Source organism: Natrix helvetica (genome assembly GCF_964273705.1).
Source record: "Natrix helvetica genome assembly, chromosome: 7".
Taxonomy (NCBI): domain Eukaryota; kingdom Metazoa; phylum Chordata; class Lepidosauria; order Squamata; family Natricidae; genus Natrix; species Natrix helvetica.
The window spans coordinates 30,723,894-30,750,475 of record NC_138558.1 but is presented as its reverse complement, the minus strand read 5'-3'; the positions used below and the strand labels follow the sequence as shown (position 1 = coordinate 30,750,475).

Genomic DNA, 26,582 nt, shown 5'->3' with positions numbered 1-26,582 from the left:
CGTCATAAATGACTATTTATGACAGCAAGGGTCATAAATATGAACCAACTGCCAAGCAACTGAATTTTAATGACACAATCATGGAGATCACATGATCACGAGGATGTTGCAAAGGTTGTAACTGAGAAAAATGGCTATAACTAATAAGGAAAATCTTTGCTGCTCAAGGTTGAAATGTGGGGATCTTGATGTTCTCTTTATTTTATTTATTTATTTGTCAAGCAAGTAGAGGTATAAACTTGATTATGAATACATGACATGGATACAAATAAATGGGGACTTTAGGACAGGGATGATAGGCACTTTGGTGCGTTTATACAGGCTCCTTACAGACCTCTTAGGAATGGGGTGAGGTCAACAGTAGACAGTCTTTGGTTAAAGTTGTGGGGATTAAGGGAAGGAAACCAGAGATTCATGTAGTGCATTCCATGCATTGACCACTCTGTTGCCGAAGGTCCTTATTTTCTGCAATCAAGTTTGGAGTGGTTTACCTTGAGTTTGTATCTATTGTGTGCTCGCGTATTGTCGTGGTTGAAGCTGAAGTAGTCGTTGACAGGTAAGACATTGTAGTAGGTAATTTTATGTACTACGCTTAGGTCAGACCGAAGGCGGCGTAGCTCTAAATTGTCTAAGCCCAAAATTTCAAGTCTGGTGGATATAAAGTATTCTATTGCGAGCAGAGGAGTGAAGGATTCTTCTCGTGAAAGATCTCTCAGTTGTATTAATGTCTGACATGCAGTGGGGTTCCAGACAGATGAGCTGTATTCGAAAATTGGTCTAGCAAAGATTTTGTATGCTCTAGTTCAGGGGTGTCCAAACCTGGGAACTTTAAGACTTGTGGACTTCAACTCCCAGAATTCCCCAGCCAGCCATGCTGGCTGGGGAATTCTGGGAGTTGAAGTCCACAAGTCTTAAAGTTCCCAAGTTTGGACACCCCTGCTCTAGTTAGTAGTACAATATTACCAGAGAAGAAGCTGCGCAAGATCAGGTTAACATTAACGCTGATGAGATTACCTAGTTTAGGTAATGAAAAGCCAGTAAGCAAAGCTCAGAGAGCACCAAAGTCCCCTCAAATGGTCACCAGCAGTCACATTTTTCAATGCCGTTGTAACTTTGACCGGTCACTAGACGAACTTTTTAAAGTCGAAGACTATCTGCCCTCTGGTAAGTGACGCCGAACATACTCTACCCCCCCCCCTTCTTCCCCCAACTCCCCTCCCTCTCCCTCTCCCTCTCCCTCTCTCGGGTCTCTTAGCTTGGCGCGCTCGCTCGCGCACGCGCGGTCCTTAGCGGCAGCGGCGACTCCATGCCGCGCCTTCGCCTTCTTCGCGCCCTCTCGCACCGCCGCCGCGCGTGCTCGGACGCTCCTCTCCGTCTCATCCCCGCGAATCGCTTCCTCGGTGACGTGTAGGGGCGCGCGGTGGCAGCACCTCCCCGCGCGCTGCTTAAAAAGAAGAAGAAAAGAGGGAGCGAAACATGAGAGCCCTAGTGAGCTCCAGCTCCCGCCGGCAGCAGCAGAGGAGGCATCACGCCCGGCAGCCTGTCCCCCTTAGAACGGCAGCAGCTTCGTGTATATGGAACACCGCAAAGGGACTTGCGGCTTCCATCTCGACCGTCGCCTCCTTCGCTTCGCCCGCCAGCGCTGAGAACCTTCCGCCCGGGGAAGTTTACGCTCGGCGCTTGGGCACCTCGGCAGCGCCTGTTAAACCTGCGGCCGCTCTTGTCAAGTGGCGCAAACGTCCCGCGTCCGAAGCTCAGCATCTTCTTCCCTTGGCTCAGCTGGGGCGTGCGCCTGTCTGTCTGGTTGCCCGCCGGGTTTTGTTCGCTGCCCGTCCCTCAGCTGTCGCGCCTCGCTCGTTCGCCTTGGGAAGCGACCACCACCTCCCGTATAAAAACCACAAACTCCGAGGTTTCCCCAAGGGAAGCAGCCTTGCCTCATTGGATTGCTTTGGGATTGGTCATCTCAGCCGGCGCTTGTGTTCCCAAGTGGCATGGTGTGGCTAAAGATGCTTCCATTGAAGCTGCTCTCGGTGGCCCTGGTCCTCTGCTTCTTTGAAGGGGAAACCAAGTTTGGCGAGACCACTGCCAAGAGGAGAAGGTGCTTGAATGGCAGCCCCCCCAGACGCCTGAAAAAGCGAGACAGGAGGCTGATGCTCCTGGAGCCCCCCAACAGAGGGGAGCTGCTGTGCCAGGGATTCTACCCTCGCCTGTCCTGCTGCTCCAGGGCTGAGAGGCAAGGATTGCTCCAGATAGAGAGCAACAAGGTAGGCGCCAGTTGGGTTGGATAAGGTTGGGTGAGAGACCGAAGGGACATGCAAAAGTTTATCGGAAAAGAGTCTTTGGATCTAGGGTTCTAGTGATTTGGGAGAGGAAGGACAATCAGCAAGAGGTGGAACTCACAAACATCATTTACAGGTTCTTGGAGAGGTTTTTTTCAGGGGCTAGAAGAAGGTAATAAATAGTCTTTGCTAGGTTTTTGAGTTTTGCTGGATTTGAAGGTCACTTCATTGGCTGTAGGAAGTTGTGGATTGAGAAGTGTTCCTTGTGGTTCCCTCCTTGGATTACAGTGGCACTGTTTCTAAATACCCTTGTCATGCTGACCGAGAATTGTTGGAACTGTTCTCTATTACCTGTGAAAGGCTCTAGATTGAGGAAAAGCTGAATAAAGGAAATGTAAAAAGGTGACTGAACAATGGACTTCGTTGAACATAGAGAAACAGTATGGGAAAATGCTGTTCCTTCTAGATGCTGAACTTTTGGTATTGATGTAGTCCATTGGAGGGTGTTTCTTATCAAATGGGGTTAATTTTAAATGTTTCTTTGTGTTGAATCTAACTGCAGCATTCTAAATCTTTGTTCTATCTGGGAAAACTATTTCAAGTGGGTTAGGAGGAGGAGGAGTTATTACTGACCTTCAAAATTAGAAGGAGGATGCATTCTAAATGCTGAAGAATAATTAGGCAACAGAGTAATTCCCCCATACAGGAAACAGTCTCTTTCACCTCTGCCATTACTAGCTAGGTGCTCAGGGGGTTCAAAACATCCACGGAAGAAGAGGAGGAAAGCAATATGTTATGAAGAGAGCAAGGTTTATGTATTTATTTTAGAAGACAAATTTTGAGATAAGGAACCAGCAAAGGAGAGGAATAGAAACATCCTTCTGAGAATTTCAGTTACCAAATAGGAAAAATGAATTCATGAATAAAGTAGAAACAAGTAGAATCTGGACTATAGCTGGAAAGGAGATGATACAGATAGAGGAAGCTTCCAAGAAGGCTTTCTTGGATTCATTTGACATGCCATGATAGTGATGAATTGTAAATTAAGGAGGTGGTGATTGGTTCCCCTGAAGTGATAAAAGTGTGCACAGTTTGTCCACATGTTTGGGCAGGAAACTTCAAATAGCAGATGGTAACTGGGAGAGCAGATGATGCCAGGATACTGCAAAACTTTTATGATGTCTTCAGGTCTTCCCGCAATTAACTCAGGCTCCTCTGGAGAGAAGCTGAAAGAACAGGATAAGTGAATTCCATGAATTTGTTCACAGCAAATTGGTATAGGATAACATCCTATGTGCAGTGGTTGACATTAGTTTCATCAAGAGAGAATGCCTAGTACATTGTCACTTATACTTTAGAACCCTCTATCTAGATACATTTCATTGACTTGAGAAAAGGGCATTAATATGTAACTTTTATTAGAAATGTGGTGAAAAATAACAAGCTAGCTATTTTAGAATAGGAAAGTTGTCTGCCTGTTGATTGGGCTGCAATTCACTGCCTTTCAACCATGTGGATGTTATACGTTTTGCAGCCTATTGTTTTGATCAGGAGTGCAACGTGCAAAACTCAAGCTAGGGAGGGAAATGGGATGAATAAATGTCATTGAGAATCACTGCACGTGAAACAAACAATCAGGTGTCTTTCTCATTGCCATCCCTCTCCCCCCCCCCCCCCCACTCCAGCATTTAGTTTAATTAAGAATTCCTCTGTTACAACACTCCAGTTGTCAAGGTCTGAGAGTGGCTTGGAAAACTTGTGCTTCAGTCTTTCTGGCCCAGGCACAATTAAAAAAAAATACCCAGGCTGAATCGAATTTTTATGCTCAGTTCACGGTAGATTTCACCCCATTCTCATGTAAACAGCTTCTACGAATCAACATATGTGTCTGGGTGGTATCTCTCACTTTGTTTTGTAACAAAAAGCCATATTGCATCATTTAATTTGCTCAAGTCATGCAAATAGGGGAAAAAAATCAATAGGACAAAAAGGGGTCGACTTATCCTCCTCCCCACTAAACTGCTGCCCACACACAGAGTCCTGTTGCTTATGGCAAAAGAATAACAACAACACCATTGTGTTTGTTGGTTGGTTCACTAATGGGTGAAACTGGAGAACATCATTCTCCTTCAGTCCCCAGCTCTGTCCAAATGTTCATGCCTTTTGAGGCAGCATTTGTCCTATTGCCTCCGCTCCCAGATGGGTGAGAGCTGCCTTTGCTGCAGGGTTTCAGCGAATCAAACTCTATTCTTACCAGATGCAACGGGAGCTTGGATGGATATTTTCTCCTCATGTTTGGCCAGAGGTAGTGTCAGCAAGCTCCTGTGTGGTAATCACATTAACTGCACACTAACTGCATTCAGATAATTTTCTAAAGGTTTTAACTGAAACCCACAAATGCCCAAGCCAAGCTGGGAAGGAAAATGTCCTTAATCTGTCCAGTTAGCATCATCGACAGTTAGCCACTACAGCAGTAGCATAGCATCTGCTATATGAACTCACTGGAGAATTTTGTAATAATAAGTTGTATTTATGTGATGAATTAACAATGAGACTGATTTTAAAGAATTCTTGAGTTTCTAGGAGTTATTATTAATTTGTGACAGTTATGAAACTTGATCTCTAATTTGTATTCAGCGTTTTTCACATTTGTGACATTTTAACAATGTACTTAACTGGAAGACATAAACCTTATCATAGAGGAGAGAGAGCATGCATCGAATACTTTCAATTGTATTTTTTTAAAAAAATTGCTTATTTATACAAACAAACAAAAATACATACTTTACATTTCAGTGATAGTACCAAGCACACATACAATGCAATCCTGTTCATACATACCTAATTCACTCTTATTGCAATATGTTTTAAGATTAGTTAGGCATGCAAAGGGTTATGCATTTGGAGTTCGATAGAAGTAGCTCCCAGATAAAGTTTTCTAATAGATGCATGTGGGATTTGTTGGGTTTTTTTTTTAAAAAAAGGCATTTCTTGTGCATTAGACATCCGAGGCATGACTTTTCATTCAAAATGCATCCAATACATTTAAAGACAGCAAACCCTATCTGTAACCTGGAAGGAATCCAAAAACTACATTAACATATTTTGAAGTAACAAAGCATATATGTGTTTGGTATAGTGGTGAAGGTACTAAGATAGAAAGTGGAAGATGATGAATTCCAGTGCCCCTTTACCCATGAAAGCCAGCTGAAGGACTTGGGGCCAGTCATTCTCTCTCAGCCCAACCCACTTCGCAGGGTTGTTGAGGGAAAAAGCAGAGGAAATGTGTTCAATGCGTTTGTCACCTTGAGTTATTTGCAAAAATAATAAAGATGAGATACAAACAAATAAACAAGCAAATAAATATTCTACAGAAGAGCTGTTTCAGCAGAGTTAAAGTAAAGCAGCATGCTCAGCAGTTACTTTAATTACAAAGAACCTCCAAAATTAAGATTACATTTGTCAGCTCTTTGATAATTTTATGATCAAAATTAACGATTGCTAAGAGAAACATAGCCAGTCTCTTAAGAATCACAAAGCTGAAACAGAGATAAAATGAAAACCTTATCTTGTGTAATTTATCATTGACATTTTATTCTTTGATTTAATTCACTAATCTCATCAGAAAATAATATATTTTAATATTTTGTGTGTGGTTTAAAGGTTTGCTTGCAAGCTGTCAAGTATAGTGGTTTTTCTCTATCTTAGATGGTTTCACAACTGAGGTTCTTGTGGAATGAATGAAAAGTAATTGTTTTCAAGTGTGTCCTTTTAAGATCTTTTTTTTTTTTGTCTAATTCTTTCTTAAACAAAACTATAGTTGAACACATCCAACTAAACAAATAACTCATCTTGGAGTTTCTTTAACAGCTGCCTTGGTACAATGATCTATTTATTATTGTCCTAAAATGAAACTGAACTTTTTAATGACATAATCTAGCACTATAGACCTGATGAAGTTTATGTCCAAACTGGCAGATGAATAAGCTTGCAGTTAAAAGAAGTTACCGTAGTTTCAAGTTTCAAATACTGACTAATGTTAAAGCTTGAACTAAAAGATTTGAACTTTTCTCTTCCCCCAATCTCAAACATCACTTCCCTACTTGAACCCAGGTTTCATATGCAGAAATTATGTCAATCTGTGTTCATTGTGGTTTTTGCAATTCACTTATTGCCAGGCCAAATCTTTCAATAACTGCCATTACTTTATCTGAATTGTGTAAAAGTTAATAAATAAATTAAGAGGTGTAATAAATTAGTCAACAGTAGACAGAATAATTAGAATGGGTGTTGCGAAAGTGTAACTCAATATGATTTTATGGTTTTACATATTACTTTTGAAAACAAAAAACAATTAGCACAATATTTTAGCTTCAGGACATGCTTATTATTAAAATAAATTGGAATTTATTGGTGCTTTTGAAGCAATTAATCCATTTATTCATGTCCAGTACATTTTTTTTTGCCAGTTAGTAAAGCCAAGAACTGAACGTTATGTACTGCATATGAGCAAACATTTTCCAAAGATCAGGTTGAGTAACTGTCATCTTCATTTTAAAATAGCTCAGTTAACAGATCCATTTTTGAGAATAATCGAGAACAGACCTTTGTGTGCAAAATTGCCAGATTTGGTACCTGATATCTGTTCTGTCATCATCACTGAAGACCTCAACATTACTGTTTAAAAGTTAGGTTAAGACTAGATGTGTTGTCTCCGAAAATGACCGATCAAACCAATTTGGGCACTGAATGTTCCTGCACATGTTAGACAGACATGTGTAGCCACTGCAGTTGTTGGTTTATATGGTGTTTCAACAGTGTGCATCGCTTCATAAGCTTGACAGCCCTAATGGATGAGGCCAAACCAGGTAGGGAGGTTTTCACAGTAAGCTCAGGGAAGTCTTTAATGGCTCTTTGTGCCATTTCTTCTATCCTCCATGTGAACATCTTCCAGCAGAAGGAACTCTTTGGCTATGTGCTTTTCTAACATTTGGATGATATGACCTGCCCATAGATTTCTTCTCTCATCAGCCCTGGGTGGACTGATTGTAGACCTGATGGTAGTAAAGTATGTTTGAAAAGACATTGGAAAATTTATTTTTTTCAGCTACAGTAGATAATGATGAGTTACTTAGTCTGATGTCTTGGAAGGTAGCCATATGAGCACCTGAGCTCATATAAGTAATTCCGTAATGTGGCCACAATGTTCATGTGACATCTAGATTTCAAAAACGGGATATTCCTGTAGAAACATTTCCATACTTCAGGAAGACTCATCTAGCACACATTTGATTTTCATTTCTCAAACCATTCAGAGCCTCCCATAGCGTGTAGACACCTCACCTTTGTTTGAGTATGCAGCAGGGCACAATATGGAAGATTTTGTGGCATTTCTAAGGATGCAGTTTCACTGAGGGTAGTATAGTTGTCTGCCCAGATGATAAATATTTCCCTGTGTGTATTCTTCAAATGTTTTTTCATGGCTGGCCCAACTATATAGGCTAGTGTTTCACAACTTTGGCACTTTTAAGAAGTGTGTACCAAACTGCCAGACTTCCTCAGCCAGAATGCTGACTGAGGAATTCTGGGAGTTTAAGTTCACACATCTTAAAGTTGCCAAGGTTGAGAAACGTTGCTATAGGCAAACAAGGCAAGTCTAGGATGCCAGAAATATTTGCCTCTGACATTTAGATGAACATTAAAAAGTGGATCAGACCAAATAATCATCTATAAGGGAACCCAAAGGCAATAATAGAATTTTCCCATTTCTTGGCCTCATTGCAGGTGTCAAGAATATACTGTTTCTTGTGTTAGAAATAAAATAGAATTGCCATCACCAGTAGCTACTGCGAGACCAATGTACTTAAATCCTGTTGAAATTATCAAAGTTAATAGGCATCATTATATTCTGTATGAACAAATACCAGTTTCCAGACAGGTAAAACAACCCCCCAAAATCTTCAAACTTCAATATTCCAACTTAATTGCTTTTTAAAAAACATCTTCTTTACCTAGAAGATTTCTGAAGCTTCTATTATTTAGCATTTTTTGATTATGACCCTGATGATAATTTTCTGAGACAGTGAGAAAAAACTATTTCTTTACACTTGCACTGATAGGATTTATGAATATGATGTACATTCTATTTGCTCACACTTTTTTCTAAGCTAGAAATATATCAAACTGTGTAAATTTATCATAGGGGAGTACCACAATAATTTTGGTTGCCCCCATCCTGAATCATTTCTAGCTTTATAAAATGTAATTTTAATTAATTTACTATGAATTTTTAAAATAATCTTACTTTTTATTCATCTGGTACATACATCTGTTTTGGGCAAGTTGTTTTTTTCCTCTCTCTTGCTTGTGAACCTGTTTTTATTTTCTGATTACATAATGACATTTGACTATTTTCCTGAAATACATAATTACATTCTGTTCATAAAATACACGTTAAAAATAGAAGCTAGCGATAAAAATGAAATGTACTGTATTTCTAACCAGAAAGCAAGTCTAAAATGTTAGGGCTGTGTCTACTCTACAATTTACAAAATAGGAAATTGTTGCAGAACATTAAGGAAAAAAAACATTGACAAGAACAATTTAGAATATAGCTGGAAGGTACCTTGGATGTCTTCTAGTCCTCCTCCCTGTTCAAGGAAGAGACCTTATACCAGTGATGGCTAACCTTTTTGCCATCGTGTGCCAAAAGCAGGGGAAGCTCGGGGGGAGGTCTTGTATGCGCGTGCCCACACCCATAATTCTATGCACCCCTGCGGTCTCCCTGCTTTTGGCACGTGATGGCACGGTTTTTTGCCCTCCCCTCCCCTCTTTCTAGGTGCCTGGGGAGGGCAAAAAAGGCTTCCCCAATCCCCCGGAGGCCTTCAGAGGCTGGAAACGGCCCGTTTTCTGACTTCCTGTTTGTGTGTTGGGCCGTTTTTTGCCCTCTAGAGGCTTCGGGAGACTTCCCTGAAGCCTCCGGAGGGAGAAAAACGTTCCAACGCGCAAACCAGAAATCTGGTCCTGAACTTCTGGTTTGCGCATTGAGTTATTTTTTGCCCTCTAGAGGCTTTAGAGAAGCACACGCATGCGCTCTAGAGCTGACAGGGCAACGCCTCGTGTGCCCTAAGAAATGACTCCATGTGCCACCTGTGGCACGCATGCCATAGGTTCACCATTACAGCCTTATACCATTTCAGACAAGTGGCTGTCCAGTCTCTTCTTAAAAACCTCCAGTGATGAGGTATCCACAATTTCTGAAGGAAAACTATTCCACTGGTTAATTGTTCTCACTATTAGGAAGTTACTGCTTAATTCCAGGTTTCTTTTCTCCTTGATTAGTTTCCAAGGATTGTTTCTTGTCTGGTGCTTTGGAGAATAATTTGATCCCCTCTTCTTTGTGTCAGCCCCTCAAATATTGAAATACTGCTATCATATCACCCCTAGTTCTTCTTTTCTCTAGACTAGTCAAACCTAAATCCTGCAACTGTTCTTCACATGTTTTAGTTTCCAGGCCTTTGATCATCTTAGTTGCTCTTCTCTGAACTTTTTTTCAACGTCTCAACAGCATTTTTTTGTAGTGTGGTGATCAAAACTGGTTGCAGTATTCCAGGTGTGGTCTTACTAAGACTGAACAACAACTTGCTTGTGATATTCTGCACAGGCAAGAACTTTAGAACAAATGGACTAAACTTTCCTACAGTTTCAAGGCAGGAATAAGGAAATAATTGTGTACTCCTAAAGTAGAAACTCTTGCTAAGAAAGCCAGCAAAATTATTCCTAAGTGCTCTCTTCCAGTACACACCTATTCAGAGGACAGTAAACCAAATTGGATATCAGCTGGACACTTTGGATCATAACAGTCCAATCAGAAGCTATTATCAGGAGTACTTTGAGTTAAGGAAGAAGGCAAAAAAATTCATATTTCTTTTCTACCTTGGATCATTTCTATGTTTATTCTTCATTTATCTTTTCTGTCTATTCTAGTGGGGATTTGGCAAACTCTGATTAGGACACTCCTGCGCTTTGTAAGACTTTAAAGGTAAAACTCATCACATCTGCTAGAAAAAGATTTCCACTATTAAAACAGTGCAGCCTTGCCAACGCTATAATCAGACACTACAAGGTCTTGTCAAGAGAGTGTGTGTACTATTTTGCTTAAAATAGAAATACGTGATCATAACTTAGTAAATTAGCTTGGCTCTAAAATAAAAGCAAAGGCTGGTAGATAACATTAACTGCTATTCAGGATACATAAGATATTAATGGCTATTCAATTCTTGGATTAAAAACATTTCAGAAGGGATGTAGGAGGTAGGCTAGGTTTTAGAGCAGAATTTCATTGTATTTATTTTGTACAATGATAATAAAGACTATACTATAATAATTCCTTGGGCACTCTTTGAGCTACAGTATATGAGCTTATCGTATGATTCTGTCAGTTTTCATATGCCTCCTATTCAAGGCTGAAAATTGTAGCAAAGATTGTAGCAAAATCATTCATTTTAAGACTAGCAGTTGCAGTCTATGATGCTGAAGCAAAAATTCTGAAAGTAGCTCATCATGTGTGCTATTGTCTGAGCGCTGAGGGAAGGCACAGTGACTGGTTGCTGGAACAACTGCTTTATTTTAAGAACTAACAGCGAACGAACAACAATTTAACCTGACAGCTCTTATATAGCCTAGCTGTCAAACAGTTAACCAATGGGAAGCCTGGAATCTTCCCGCCAGACTGCAGTTGCGTGATAGGTAGGATGCAACCCGTCCAGTAATGTGCGGAGACGGTGGCCCATTAAAAGCTCCACAGGACTTTTCCCTGATGTTGGGCAAGGTGTGGTGTGTTGGGCCAGTAAGTATTGATTAATTTTCTGTTCCCACTGTCCTGGTCCCATGCGCTGTAGAGCCTCCTTAGCGGATCGGACAGCCCGTTCTGCCTGCCCATTGCTAGAAGGGTGATAGGGAGTGACCAATGCATGTCTAATACCCAGACTGGACAGGAAGACTTGGAAAACGGCAGATGTCAATTGTGGCCTGTTATTGGACACTATGGTGTCCAGTAAGCTGTGTGTGGCGAAAAGGCGCCGCAATTCTTTTATGGTGGCCTCTGATGTGGTAGTATGCATGGTAGATATTTCTACTCACTTTGAAAAAGCATCTACCGCTATTAGAAAATGGTGGCCGTTCACTGGGCCAGCAAAATCCAAATGCAGATGGGCCCACAGGTCCTTTGGCAATTCCCATGTCCTAGTGGGGGCTGCTGGAGGATTAGGTCTGGATAACTGACAAGGTTGACATTCTGCCACCCAGATAGCTATTTCTTCATCTAATTTGGGCCACCAGACGTAGCTGCGGCCTAAAGCCTTCATCCTGGTGATGCCCAGGTGATCTTCATGGAGGTGGTGCAGGATGGGAGTACGAAGAGATGGGGGCACTACAACTTTCTGCCCCCACAATAGACAGCCTTTAAGTTCCGACAGTTCCAGCCACCTGCGATAATATGGCAGGAACTGCTCGGCAACATCTCTAGGCCAGCCCCTTTTATCCCAGCCCAGGACATGTGAGATATTTCGTTTTGAATAGGCAGCCACATCGGTAGATGATAATGGCAAGTCTAGATGATCAATCAAAAGGACCATAGAAACGGGGGCCAAGTCTTGAGTTTCTGTTGGCATGGGACAGCGACTCAAGGCATCCGCGTGTCCCATATGTTTTCCAGGGCGGAATTCTAAGCGGTAGCAATATGCCACTAAGAATTCTGTCCAACGTGTCATCCCAGGGGATAGTATAGGGGGAGTTGGACGGTCCCCTGCTATTATTCCTAGTAGTGGCTTGTGATCAGTTTGCAGTATGAAGGGGCGTCCATATAGATAATGATGGAATCTCTTGATTCCTGCTATGGCCGCCAACACCTCTTTGTCCAATTGGCTGTAATTTCTTTCAGCTTTGGGCAAAGAGCGGGAAAAGTAAGTGATGGGAGCCTCGCTGCCATCTGGGCAGTGATCGCTCAACACAGCTCCCACACCATACGGGGAAACGTCGGTGGCCAAAATGAGTGGTAGGGACTTGCAGTACTGCATAAGCACAGTGGATGACGTTAAGAGAGATTTGACAGGCGCAAATGCATGCGTTTCACGGCTGCCTCATCTCGAGTCCAATAGCCTATGTAAAGGTTCCACAACGGAAGCCTTGTGAAGTAAAAACATGGCATAGAAATTTAAAATCCCCCAAAAGGCTTGCAACCCTGTTTTATTGGTGTGGGCTGGAGCATTTTTAACAGCTTCCACCTTTGCAGGGGTAGGATGGATGCCCCGGGCATCTGTGTGAAATCCCAGGAAGTTTACAGATTTCACCCCAATGCAGCACTTGGATTTTTAAAATTTGAATCCCGCCTTGCGGAATCATTGTAATACGACCCTGAGTTTCGACAGTAGGGCCTCCCGACTTTGTGCTGCTATCAGCACATCGTCGAAATAGGGTAACACGTCTGGCAGCCCATGGAGCAGTCGCTCCATGATGCTTTGAAAAATGCCTCGGGCCACGCAGACTCCAAACTGGAGTTTGCGGCATCGGAACGCTACGCGATGTGTAACAATTGTTTGAGCGTCCGCGGTAGCGTCATCCACTGTCAATTGCTGGTAAGCTTGAGCTAAGTCAAGCTTAGCAAATATGCGGCCTCTGCCCAGTGAATGCAACAAGTATTGCACCACAGGGATAGGGTAAGGATGAGCTTGAAGGGCTTTATTTAAAGTTGATTTGTAATCCACACAGATCCTGATGGATCCATCGGATTTGACAGGAATAACTATAGGGGTCTCCCACTTAGCGTAATCCACAGGCTCTAATACCCTCTGCTGCAGTAGCTTGTCTAACTCAGCATCTACCTTACTCTGGAGAGCAAAGGGAACCCGCCTGGCCTTCAAACGGATGGGGCTTACACTAGGGTCTAGATTAAAAGATATTGGTACCCGTATATTTACCAAGGGACTCGCTAAATATGTCTTCAAACTCCCTGGCCAGCGGTGCAGTTGGTGGCGTGGATGCCTGTAATGGAAAAACCCAAAGCCACAAACCACTCTAACCCCATTAAGGTAGCCGATGGCCCATCCACCACCATTAACGGCAGGGATCCTTTAAATTGGCCATATTCCACAGTGAACATCCCATAGGCAATAACTGGTATTGGGTTATTTTGGTAATCCCTTAAAAAGCAGCTGCCCCATGCCAAATTGGTTTGTTTAACTTTGGGCAGCAGCCATTTGAGAGTTTCCCAAGCTATAATTGATTTAGTAGACCCCGTGTCCACCTCCATTCTACATGGAGTCCCCTCAATCAGTACACTGATGAACAGCTTCTTGCGGTTGGCACTCCTCACAGCTGCGGTCTTGATGGTGTCCACGTTGTCCTCCTCATGGTCTATGGCATGGGAGTCATCTTTGGTCTGGAATGGATGCCTGTCCTTAGGTTGGTAGTCAGGGCGACCGGCTGGCTTGTCTTGACTTGGAAGGACGGCACGGCAAACAGAAGCAAGATGTCCTGTTTTGCCACACCAGCAGCAAACAGCTGACTTGAAGCGGCAATTCAATCGTAAATGGTTGCCTCCGCAGCTAAGGCAGCCCCTCTGAGGAGATTTTGCCGGCAGCTTCCACTGGAGGTTTGTGGTCAAATTTAAACAGCTGATATCTTCAGCTGCCCCCTCTTCATCCTCATCTTCAGCCACCTGACGATTGACCATGGCTGCAGCTGAGGGCTCATTGTGCGTGGCTTGAAATCTTCAAATTTCAGCCACAGATAGGTCTGACTGTTCGGCCGCTCTTGCCTCATCTAAAGCAATGGTCAAATTTAAATCAGATCTTGCCAATACCCGGCGCTGAAGCCACAGGTCTTTAACACCACAAATTAGCTGCTCTAGCAAGGTTTCTTCTAAATCAGAGAAATCGCAGTAAATTGCTGCTCTTCTCAGAGAAGCCATAAACTGGTTTATGGATTCAGTTTCTTTCTGCCTACACAATCAGAAAGAATATCTCCTGGCAAAACATGAGGGAGCAGGAGCATAGTGTGCCTTCACTCTGGCCAATAAAGTGTCCCATGGCACAGCATGGACAGAAGCTGGAGCAGCTAGAGCCTGGGCCATGGAAAATGTTTCTGGGCCGCATATACCCCCTCTTCCTTTCGGTAGATATTTCAGCCAAATCATGAGCTAAAAGGAAACATTCGAATCGCAGCATGAATGTTTCCCAAGATTCTTTCTCTGGGGCGAAAGCCTCAAAAGGAGGTACCGCCGTTAGTTTTGCCATTGCTTCCTAATTACAAATAGTTCTGAGGGATCTCTAAAAATTTTCGCTCAGTATCCCATCTTCGTCGCCAGTGCTATTGTCTGAGCTCTGAGAGAAGGCACGGAGACTGGTTGCTGGAACAACTGCTTTATTTTAAGAACTAACAGCGAACAAACAACAATTTAACCTGACAGCTCTTATATAGCCTAGCTGTCAAACAGTTAACCAATGGGAAGCCTGGAATCTTCCCGCCAGACTGCAGTTGTGTCTGGACCAATCAGCGCTTGCCAATTACGTGATTGACGTTCCCGGCCGTAGACGTAACACTGTGTGTGTGTGCTATTTTTAAGTGTAAAATGACTTTAATGATGAAGATCATTATGCTAAAGCTTGCTTAGAGATTACTAATCTAAGTGATATTCCTGTTGCCACAGTTGTAATTAAATCTGCTAAATTCTAAATACGTTAAGCATTATTCTCTTTATTTTACCTATTATTTTTGAACTTGCTACTTGAGTTGCTCAGTATTAGTTCAGCTACAGAAAACATGTGATGCAGTCAAAGAAAAATATGATACAATTGTTTGAAGGTATAGTTCTAAAAGGGACACGGTGTATAGTAAAAGGGATGTGGTGGCTCAGTGACTAAGAAGCTGAGCTTGTCGATCGAAAGGTCGGCAGTTCGAATCCCTAGTGCCGCATAACGGGGTGAGCTCCCATTACTTGTCCCAGCTTCTGCCAACTTAGCAGTTCGAAAGCACGTAAAAAATGCAAGTAGAAAAATAGCCACCACCTTTTGTGGGAAGGTAACAGTGTTCTGTGCGCCTTCGGCATTTAGTCATACCAGCCACATGACCACGGGGACATCTTCGGACAGTGCTGGATCTTCGCCTTTGAGATGACCACCGCCGCCTAGAGTTGGGAATGACTAGCACATATGTGCGAGGGGAACCTTTACCTTTACCTTATACTAGTTTACAAGTATGGAATATAAAGAGGAATGACTAATAATTAAATTGATATTCCAATGTCAAGGCAATCATAATACTTTCAATACATTTCATTAGCTTAAATGTATTAAATCACAAAATTAAATCACCCTCTGATCTACTTTGAAGATAACTTATATGGTTACCATCAAACCAATAAAACATGATGGTCAATATATGTTGTAGAATTGCAGTATCTCAGAAGATGCAGGAAACTATATAAATTACAAAAGATATAACTGAATTAACAATCCTGGAATTGGCAAAGATAGCAATTGATTGAGCAGAATGAGTGCAGTATATAGCAAAAACTATTCATTAATAATTACAAATCTAAGTCATAACACATACCTCTCATATCCCATGGCCTCAATAAAGTTAGTAGGTGTTGAATATCAAATTCAATTGGTTACAACATTTATTAGAAGGCAGAAAACAGCTGGAATGCTACCCATTATTTTTTGGAAGGAAAAAGTATAATTGGTATAAACATGCATGCATAAATCAATTATTGTGTAACATCTTGTGCAAATCCCAAAGTTATGAAGTTTATAACATAAAAAATAAGAATAAGCTGTTTCTTTTTTTTACTAAAGACTACTATATTCCTTTAGTGTTGTGTAAAACTCATTGAAACTAGTCAGTGCGCAGCTTAAGTTTTTAAAAACTCTTATCTAATTAAAAAATGGACATTTCACTCTGTTTTAAATAATACAAAATCCAAATATATGTTGTAAGTATACAGAGAGGATAAATAATTAAAATATCAATAAAGGAGAATACTTGTAGCTCAAGGTTGAAATTTCAAAATTTTAAAATTGAGTTTCTTAAAAAAACTACTTTGCATGTACAATGTATTTTACTCGCTATCTGAAATAATATACAGTATAATTCAATATACATTTTATTTGAAGGATCCTTGACGTTGCTCTCTGAGCTTGGTTGCAAGAAAACAACCTATGTCAGAGAACAAATGGTTGTAATTCGATGACTATCGGTATACAGTTATCAGTGAGGTAAAAATAAAAGAACTGCCAATCAAGCACCTCACAGATGCCAACCCCATACCTATTTATGTCATACCCAGCTTGTCTGAAAAAGTCACATACAGAAAGAAAAAAGTATGTAGCCAACAATAAATAGAAACCTGGAGGAACACTTACACTTCATTCAAGTTCTCTTAGCAAGATCAAGGCTCATGGGCCCAACTATTAAGGTAATTACTATAGAGATTGTCCTTGACTTACAACTATTTGTTTTGCAATTGTCTGAAGTTAGGATAGTGTTGAAAAAAGTGACTTGCTCAAAGATCCTCACACTTACATCTATTATAGCTCCCCTATGGTCACATGATTGCAATATAGGTGCTTGCCAACTAGCTCATACTTACAACAGTTACATGCAGTCATGTGATTATCATTTGCAATTTTACTAGCTGGTTTCTGACAAACAAAGTCAATGGGGCAACCAGGCAAGGAATGTCACAAGTGACGGGTACTTGATGTCTTGCTTTAAAAAAGCATCCTCCCCCCCAAAAAGTTGGGTGCAATCATGTGATGCTTTACTCATCTTTTAATGAGGAATTTTCTGATCCCTATTATAGTCATAGTTTATAGGATTACCTGTAACTTATTGGTTCATCATACAAGTACTTGACTCAAGTATCTGCTGATGGATATACGTCAGCTTAGCTATACAGAGATCAAACAGAAAGTTCCAGATGTTTTCTCAATCTTTAATCCGCAGAGCCCATGCTGACAAGCTCAATCATTAACATTGCAGAGTCAATGTCTTCTGAACAAAAGAGAGATTGTAGCAAAAATTACAGTAGTTATCTAGTTTTGACAGTAGTTTTTTTTGAAAAGCAACATGAAAACGGGAAAAATCTACAGCTTCACGTACAAAATGATTGTTTAAAGTAGGATTGGGGTGAAAGAAAAGTAAGGGTGAAAGAAAACATTTCCATTTACTTGCCTAACATTGATGTGATGTTCTCTAATCAGGCTGGTTTCTAAGAACACCATCCAATTGGAGATGAATGGAGCAAGCCCTAAATATGTTTCAGCTGTAATTCTTTTGTTGTAAGCAATGGCTGCTAACATAATTTCCATCTCTATTTTGATTGCTGCTGTGTCAGGTCTCAATTTTCTCCTCCCCCCCCCCCTATTTTTTTCTTGTAGTAAACATCACTGTTGAATGGGAATGGGCTCCTGTCTGGTGGGTGGCAGTGCCGGTTACTCCTGTTCTTCCTCCCACAGCCTTTTTCCAATGCTGATACCATCCAAAGTTCCAGCTGCCACTGTCAGCTCTTTATGTCACAGCTGCCTTTTTTCCTTTGGGCAGCCTGGCCATGCAGCTGTAGGAAGCACAAAAGCTATTGCAGCTACTGCTGTCCAGTTTCCACTACATTCTCCACTCAGGGAAGTATTGTGGCCAACACATGTCTTCTAGCTCAGCTCAGGCACTTTGGAAACACTGAGTCAGGAATCAAGCCAGCTGTTGCCTAATTTACATAGCTCCTATGCTGCATCAAGAAATTAATACTGAGATAAAGTTTTTGTCGCTAATACTTTGTAAGGCTAATAATTTCTTTTCCACTTTGTGGTTCTTTAAACTGCAAGAGATGTTCCATCTTACTTTAAAGAATGGGGCAATAGGATTGGAGGTTGTATGCCTAGCCCATCTTCTCCCACCCATCTAGGGCCCATTTACTATACAAGTAGTCCTCAACTTACAACATTTCATTTAGTGACCATTCAAAATTATGTCACTCAAAAAAGTGTGAAAGATGACCATTTTTCACACTTATGACCATTGCAGCATCCCCATGGTCACATGATCAGAATTCCAATGGTTGGCAATTGACTCACATTTATGATGGTTGCAGTGTCTCGGAGTCATGTGATCACCTTTTGCAATAATCTCACAAGCAAAGTCAATGGGGAAACCAGTTTCACTTAACAACTATGTTAATAATTTACCAACTGCAGTGATTCACTTAAGAACTGTGGCAAGAAGAATCATAAAATGGGACAAAACTCACTCAACAAATGTTTCACTTAGCAACAGAAAGTTTGGGCTCAATTGTGGTCATAAATTGAGGACTACCTGTATTTCAGAATAATGTCTACAGTTATTAATTGAATATGTAATGGCCTAGTTTATGCATCGTTTTTGCTTGCCAGTTATCAAAAGTAGGATACTCCATTGATTTGAATTGATGGCAAGACAGATATGTACAAAACCAGATTATTATGAAATATCTACACCAGTGTTAGTGTAGTCCTAGGACCTAGGGATCCATCAAGGGCCTCCCAGAGGTCTATGAAATCAAAATTATTTCACAGCAATGTTGAAAAATAATGCAATATTACAATAACATCAAACAGTTGTGTGAAATAGTGGTAGGCAGCAAATGAATCAATTATAATTTTAATACAATAAATATTGATTAAAAATGCTCCTTTGTAGTCTTCTTTAATTTTTAAAAGTGGGAAAGAGAAGAAAGTTTAAGAAAAATAGATCTAGACTATTTTATACTTTATGAGTCTTCCCGCTATGCAAAGAGCACAATGGTTTGACTGTCTGAATTCTCTTTTTGTGGACGTCGTGCTTACTAATAAGGAGAAGCTAGTTAATTACGTGCCATCAGATTGTTATCAATTCCTATGGAAACAAAGATAGATTTCCTCCATGATGATTCCTAACTTCCTTTTTCAAATCTTCCAACAGTGCACTCATCACTACTGTGTTTGAGTCAATCTATCTGGCTGCTGGTTGTACTCTTCTTTTCTTTCCTTCCAACGTTCTTAGCACTGGAGCCTTCATTTTTAGCTCTATTGAGAAATCTGGGTAGATTTGTTTGAGGATCCGTTTGTATTCTTGGCTATCCACAATATTGTCAGGAAACTTCTCCAATACCAAAGTTCCAAAACATCAATGCTCTTTTCATTCCACTTGTTCAAAATCAACTTTTGCTTTTAAGAGATGACTTACTTAACAATTGTATTACTTAGCAACCAAAATTCAAGTACCAATTGTGGTCCTAAGTGGTACCTGTATTAAAAGATCCATAAATATTCTTTGCTACCTTCATCCTCAGTTACCTTTTAAAGAATGTTCTGCAGGTATACTGTAAATCAGTTAAATGTTTTGAAAGATCTTGTTGCTCATGACCTTCAACATACTTTTAAATTAGTTTTTCAAACTAATAATAGTTATACACAAACTTTCAATCATTTATGGTCAATGGACTTCATAATAAATATATTATTTAACAGTCCAGTTTATAATGTAATGTCAGTGGGAGGAATAGAAATATGAACAATTTGTGATATTTGCCAGTTTGGATAAAAATCCAAGCTGGATGAATTTACAGGTAGTCCTCGACTTACAACTCTATTTGAGCCTCAAATTTCTGTTGTTAAGTGAAACATTTGTTAAGTGAATTTTGCTCCATTTCATGACTTTCCTTGCCTAAGTTGTTAAGTGAATCACTGCAGTTGTTAAGTGAATCTGACTTCCTTATTGACTTTGCTTGTGAGAAGGTTGCAAAAGGTGATCACATGACCTTAGGACACAGCAACGGTCATAAATATGAGCCAACTGCCAAACATCTGAAATTTGATTACATGATATTGGGCATGCTGCAAAGATTATAACTCTGAAAAATGGTCATCATAATTTTTCAGTGCCATTGTAACTTTGAACTGTCACTAAACAAACTGTTGTAAGTTGAGGACTATCTATATAGGTATGAGGTCATAATGATAACACCATATTTGAAATGCAGTTTTTATTCCAGGATAGAAAATGCAAGTTTTCTGACATCATAAAAAGAAACAGCTTAAAATATTATCTGTTTTGTATGCCGAAGAGTTTATGATTATTGTAGTAGTTTCCACTTCAATATATTTTAAGGATGGTTTTCTACTGCAGCTTCAACTTAGTTATTCTAAGCTTCAAACCACCTAGAACTGATCATCAGATTGGTTTTCAGTTAACTTGATCTTTTTCAGCAGCCCAGAATGTTATTTTTCCTCTGAATATTGGCTGCATAGCTGAGGTTTTTTTTTTTTTTAAATCAACTTCCATATCTGTACTCTAAAATTAATATGCACATAAACAAGTTCATGAAGCATGTTCTCCTTATCTTCTGTGTATATGATGGTGTATATAAATCCAGTATAATTTGCTGCTATACCATATCTATTAGTTGCTATTTTGTGTGTCTCCAGTATGTGCTTATGTCAGACCGAAGGAAGGCAAGCCGACATCCAAATTGAGTAAAAGGCTAGATAAGTGGGATTTTTTATTTTTTCTTAATTAAAGAAATATCTTAGAGGAGCTATGATTTCATATATACTTTAGAAAGTTTAAAGGTAAAGGTAAAAGTTCCTTTTGCATATGTGCTAGTTGTTCCCAATTCTAGGGAGGGTACTCATCTCCATTTCAAAGCTGAAAAGCCAGTGCTGTCCGAAGACATTTCTGTGGGCATGTGGCCGGCATGACTAAGTGCTGCACATGGAGCGCTGTTACCTTCCCACCAAAAGTGGTTCCTATTTTTTTCTACTTGCATTTTTACATGCTTTTGAACTGCTAGGTTGGCAGAAACTGGGACAAGTCACGGAAGCTCACTCCGTTACGCGGCGCTAGGGATTTGAACCACTGAACTGCTGACCTTTCTGATCAACAAGTTCAGCGTCTTAGCCACTGAGCCACGGCGTCCCACCATTAGAAAGTTTAATAAACAATTATTAGAACCACAAAATAACATAAAATTAAACAAAATAAACTGCCATAAATTTACACATTATAATATAGTTATATGATCTTACAGGTGTATCAGTACTTGCCTTGTATAAAAGTTCACTTCACAATCTTTACATATGACTACTTTTATCAGTTGTGTAACTTGACCTTGTGAACTTTAAATTGATTAATTATATAAGTGTAATAGTAGTATTTTGTTTACTGTAGTTCTATTAGAATAATGCAGTAAATTTGCATTATCATTACTAGAGATAGATTTGGATTAATACAAACAAATAAAATATAAAGGAAAATTATATGGGTCTCTCTATATATTATGTATCTGTCAGTCCACAGTATCTTTAAAAAGATAAGAGAAGTATTTTTGTCAAGGTTTAGGTGTAAAATACTGGCTAAAATTTAGCATATACTTAAAAATACTGTCTTGGAATGTATTTGGGCAAGCATAATACAGTATACTACATTATTATATCAAATGTAATTACTTTTCAGTATTACAGTAATTAGTAGCATAAATGCGAATTATCCTTTTATTGTTTGTGGGTTTTTTCTTCAATTATCTCGAATTAGTAGGATGTAATTTTCACATATTTACAGTACTTTTATTTCAGTGAAAACAAAACATACATTATGCAATTATAACCTAACAACTTATCCAGACATAAACAGCAACAGTACTTTTTGTTGTATTGCTAAATGCTCGTAGAAAAACATATGCACACCGCAGCTTCAATTTTGTGTTCTGTTTACACACAAAGAATTAGGAGAAAGGAAGGCAGAGCTTTGTTACTTATTACATGAATAATTTAGCTTCGTTATTCTACGTAGTATTTTGTGCTGATGCTAGAATGAGAGTTGGATCAGCACCTTTCCACAACCTGGTCTTCATCTACTAAAGCTCTCTAGTTCTTTTGTTAACAGTTTCACTCTGTCATGGGAGTGAGTGAAACCATGTGTAACAGGTATGCATATCAAATAGCCATTCTCAGGAAGAGGCAACCTACGCAATATGGAGTGGACCAACTTGGAATCATATGCAAACTATTATGCTTCAAATCGGGTTTCACAGAGCCAAATATGAGCTAGATGAGAGAAATTACTTGTATGGCGTATAATTGAATGTTTAAACATAAGCTATATTTTAAGCTATATTTTAATGCCTGTGTGATATCATATATGATTATATTTTTATTATTTGATCGCCAGAATTGCAACAATGACTTTTTTTTAACATACAATAGGTTTAACCAATAACAATCTTGGTTAAATTGGCATAGCTTTTTATATTAGATTGCAGTGTGCTTTGCAGGATACAAAAAAGCTTATATGTTTCTGGTTTGTGGCTTACAGATCTTTTCTGTTACCAACAACACAGAATGTGTGAAGCTGCTGCAGGAGATCAGATGCGCTCACTGTTCACCGAATGCTCAGACTCTGTTCCACTCAACTGTGAAGGAAGCATTGGAAAGAGAACTAGCCCTTCCTTTCCTGTGCAAGGATTATTGCAAGGAATTCTATTACACTTGCAGAGGTCACATCCCAGGTAAAATATTGCAAAGAATAATAAATTAAGGTGATATATAGCTACTGTGACCACATGTCCTTTATTATAGAGGACAGTCTTTTACTTCAGAAAGTTCTACTTTAAATGTATTTATTTTTCTAAAACTCTTTTTTTTTGGTCCTTTATTTTGACATTTAACTTTCTCTGTACAAATGAAACCACTTAATGCAGTCTTTCACGTTCATGTGAAAAATAGGGTAATTGGATTATTTAAAAATGTACTGTTTGATTTTAGATATTTTTATTAGGCTATGTGAATTTGTAGTTTTTCTTAATTCTGCTGTTTATAAAGCCAAGTTATCAACATAAACCTTTTTAAAAAATCTTTATAAGGACCTTTAAGATTTGCCGCTTTTTCAAATTTGTCCTTTATATTTTTCAAGAAAAAATGGTCACCATATATTTACTTAAATTTCATATACATTGTAAAAAAAAACTATTGATGTAATACTCATGTTCCCTATCTGGAAAGTACTGATTGTGATTATAAAATGTTACCTAGATCTGTGTTTCTTAATCAAGGATGCATATATTTTGGTTGGTACAAAAGCAGTTTAGTGGAACATAAAGCTTTAGACCAGTTTATTTGAGAGGGTGTATTTCCCATGGTTTATGCCTAACTGATATTGGGTGGGCCAAGAAAATTGGCATGGTCCCTTTAAATAGTGCCATCTCTGAGAACCCATGAAATATGCCATCTCAGTCAAGGCAGCTGTCATTAGAAGGTGGACCCTCCTGAGGGCCATGTAGCTTATTCATGTCATTCTAGAGGATCTTAAAAGACTTGGTTGTTCTCTCAGGTCTTGTGGGTAGGGTGGATGGAGCCACTTCTGGATGGATTTTGTAAATGTTTTCCTGTTTGAAGTTCCCTGCTTACATTCTTATGGGCCAGTGTTTCTACTGAAATAATTAACATCTTGGTCATTGGTCCACTACTAAGATTTGTTATGTTATCAGTCTGATGATATTTCCTCTGGAGGATTCCAGATGGCTTCCTTCAACTATTATTATTTTTTTAACTTAAACATTTTGGAGAGTTTCTAACTGACATAATTTTGTTATATAAGCAATTTTTAATCTGAGTATTGCATTTACATTTTATATTGGTTTTGACTTGGCCTTTATACTCATTTTCAGATATGTTTAGAAATGATGTATTACCACTGATTTTTTAATACTGAAATTAAAATATTGCTTAAGAGAAGGTTTAGATCTTAGATAATGTTTTGAAAGAAGAAATAGAAGAACTGAGGTAGCAGAAGAAGAAGAAAAAGCGAAGTGAACATGAAACAGGAGGGAAAAAAGATTGTTTAGTTCAAATGTTGATCAGAAGAATGATAAGCAAAGTCTATCCCAAAAGATTAAATTATAATGTTACAACAATCTGGATGCAAATATGAATCATAATACTAAATGGCTTGTAAACGTATTTCAAATGTTTATCCTTATAAAAGAGATGATTTGGTAGTGATGCAAGAAGGCTAAATCAAACTTTCAACTGATTTATAGTTCTTGGAGAAATTCCATGGTATTGTTAAACACATCAGATAAACAGAGGCTTTTGATAAATACAAAAGGCCACAACATTGTAAATGAGATTCTTCATGCACTATAAAACAGAAAAGAGAATTTATTCCATCCAAATCTATGTTGGATGATCACATAGGACCTTAATCCAGAGGAATTTAGGGCAGTTAATTTTTCCAACCTCAATGGGTTTTAGGAGTACTCTATCCCTTTCTCTAATGGCAGAAAGTGAAGAGGAATTAAAGAGCCTCTTGATGTGGGTAAAGAAGGAGAGTGCAAATTAAGAAAACTAAGATCATTGGATACGGCTCTCTCAATTCCTGACAAATAGATGGGGAAGAAATGGAGGTAGTGACAGATTTTACTTTAGTGAGCTCCAAGATTACTGCAGATGGAACTGCAGCCAAGAAATTAAAAGACGCTTGCTCTTGGGGAGGAAAGCTATGGCAAATCTAGACACCATACTAAAAAGCAGAGACATTACCCTACCAACAAAAGTGCGTATAGTCAAGGCTATGGTTTTCCCAGTTGCAATGTATGGCTGTGAAAGTTAGACCATAAGAAAGGCTGAGCGCTAAAGAATTGAGGCCTTTGAACTATGGTGCTGGAGAAGACTCCTGCAAATAGGGAAGAAAACTGTAAGTGAGCACCTGTCTACCCTAGATGAGTTCAAATCACCAGGACCGGATGGATTACACCCCAGGGTTCTGAAGGAGATCTCAGAACCACTAAACTATATCTTTCAGAGATCCTGGAGCACCGGGGAACTGCCAGAGGACTGGAAAAGAGCTGATGTAGTTCTCATCTTCAAAAAAGGGAAAAAAATAGATCCAGGAAACTACAGACCTATCAATACCAGGAAAGATTCTGGAAAAGATAATCAAGCAACAAATTAACGAACTCCTAGAAGTAAACAAAGTAATAGCCAAAAGCCAACATGGGTTTGTCAAAAACAGATCATGCCAGACTAATCTTATTGCATTCTTTAACAAAGTGACAAAATTAGTGGACCAGAGGAATGCCGTCGATATAGTTTACTTGGACTTCAGTAAGGCATTTGATAAGGTAGACCATAACCTACTACTAGATAGATAAAGTAGAAGAATGTGGGTTAGACAGCATCCACCAGATGGATTCGTAACTGGCTGACTCAATGTGTAGTCCTCAATGGAACTTCATCTACATGGAGGGAAGTATGCAGTGGAGTACACCAAGGCTCTGTTTTAGGTCCAGTACTCTTCAACATCTTCATCAATGATTTGGATGAAGGAATAAATGGGGAATTCATCAAATTTGCAGATGACACCAAGCTGGCAGGAATAGCCAACACTCCAGAAGATAGGCTAAAGATACAGAAGGATCTTGACAAACTTGAACATTGGGCACTGTCTAATAAAATGAAATTCAATGGTGAAAAGAATAAGGTTCTACATTTAGGCAAGAAAAATGAAATGCACAGGTACAGTATAGGTGGTACCTTGCTCAACAGTAGTAACTGTGAGAGGGATCTTGGAGTCCTAGTGGACAACCATTTAAATATTAGCCACCAGTGTGCAGCAGCTGCCAAAAAAGCCAACACAGTTCTAGGCTGCATCAACAGAGGGATAGAATCAAGATCACGTGAAGTGTTAATACCACTTTATAATGCCTTGGTAAAGCCACATTTGGAATACTGCATTCAGTTTTGGTCGTCACAATGTAGAAAAGATGTGGAGACTCTAGAAAGAGGGCAGAGAAGAGCAACAAAGATGATTAGGGGACTGGAGACTAAAACATATGAAGAACGGTTGCAGGAACTGGGTATGTCTAGTTTAATTAAAAGAAGGACTAGGCGAGACATGATAGCAATGTTCCAATATCTCAGGGGTTGCCACAAAGAAGAGGGAGTCAAACTATTCTCCAAGGCACCTGAGGGTAGAACAAGAAGCAATGGGTGGAAACTAATCAAGGAGAGAAGCAACTTAGAACTGAGGAGAAATTTCCTGACAGTTAGAACAATTAATCAGTGGAACAGCTTGCCTCCAGAAGTTGTGAATGCCCCAACACTGGAAGTCTTTAAGAAGATGTTGGATAGCCATTTGTCTGAAACAGTATAGAGTTTCCTGCCTTGGCAGGGAGTTGGACTAGAAGACCTCCAAGGTCCCTTCCAACTCTGCTATTGTATTGTATTGTAAGTCCCT

At 39.6% G+C, this 26,582-nt stretch overlaps 1 protein-coding gene across 4 annotated transcripts in view; it reads left to right on the top strand.

The window, feature by feature from the left end:
- Nucleotides 1-1,463: 1,463 nt before the first annotated feature.
- HHIP (hedgehog interacting protein) overlaps nucleotides 1,464-26,582 on the top strand; it is an 85,871-nt gene continuing 60,752 nt past the window's right edge. For all 4 annotated transcript variants that reach the window (XM_081959948.1, XM_081959950.1, XM_081959949.1 and 1 more), the window contains exons 1-2: nucleotides 1,464-2,264; nucleotides 22,662-22,854. In XM_081959948.1, the coding sequence (XP_081816074.1) occupies nucleotides 1,992-2,264; nucleotides 22,662-22,854 (466 nt within the window). In that variant the 5' untranslated portion in view covers nucleotides 1,464-1,991. The remainder of the gene's footprint in view (nucleotides 2,265-22,661; nucleotides 22,855-26,582) is intronic.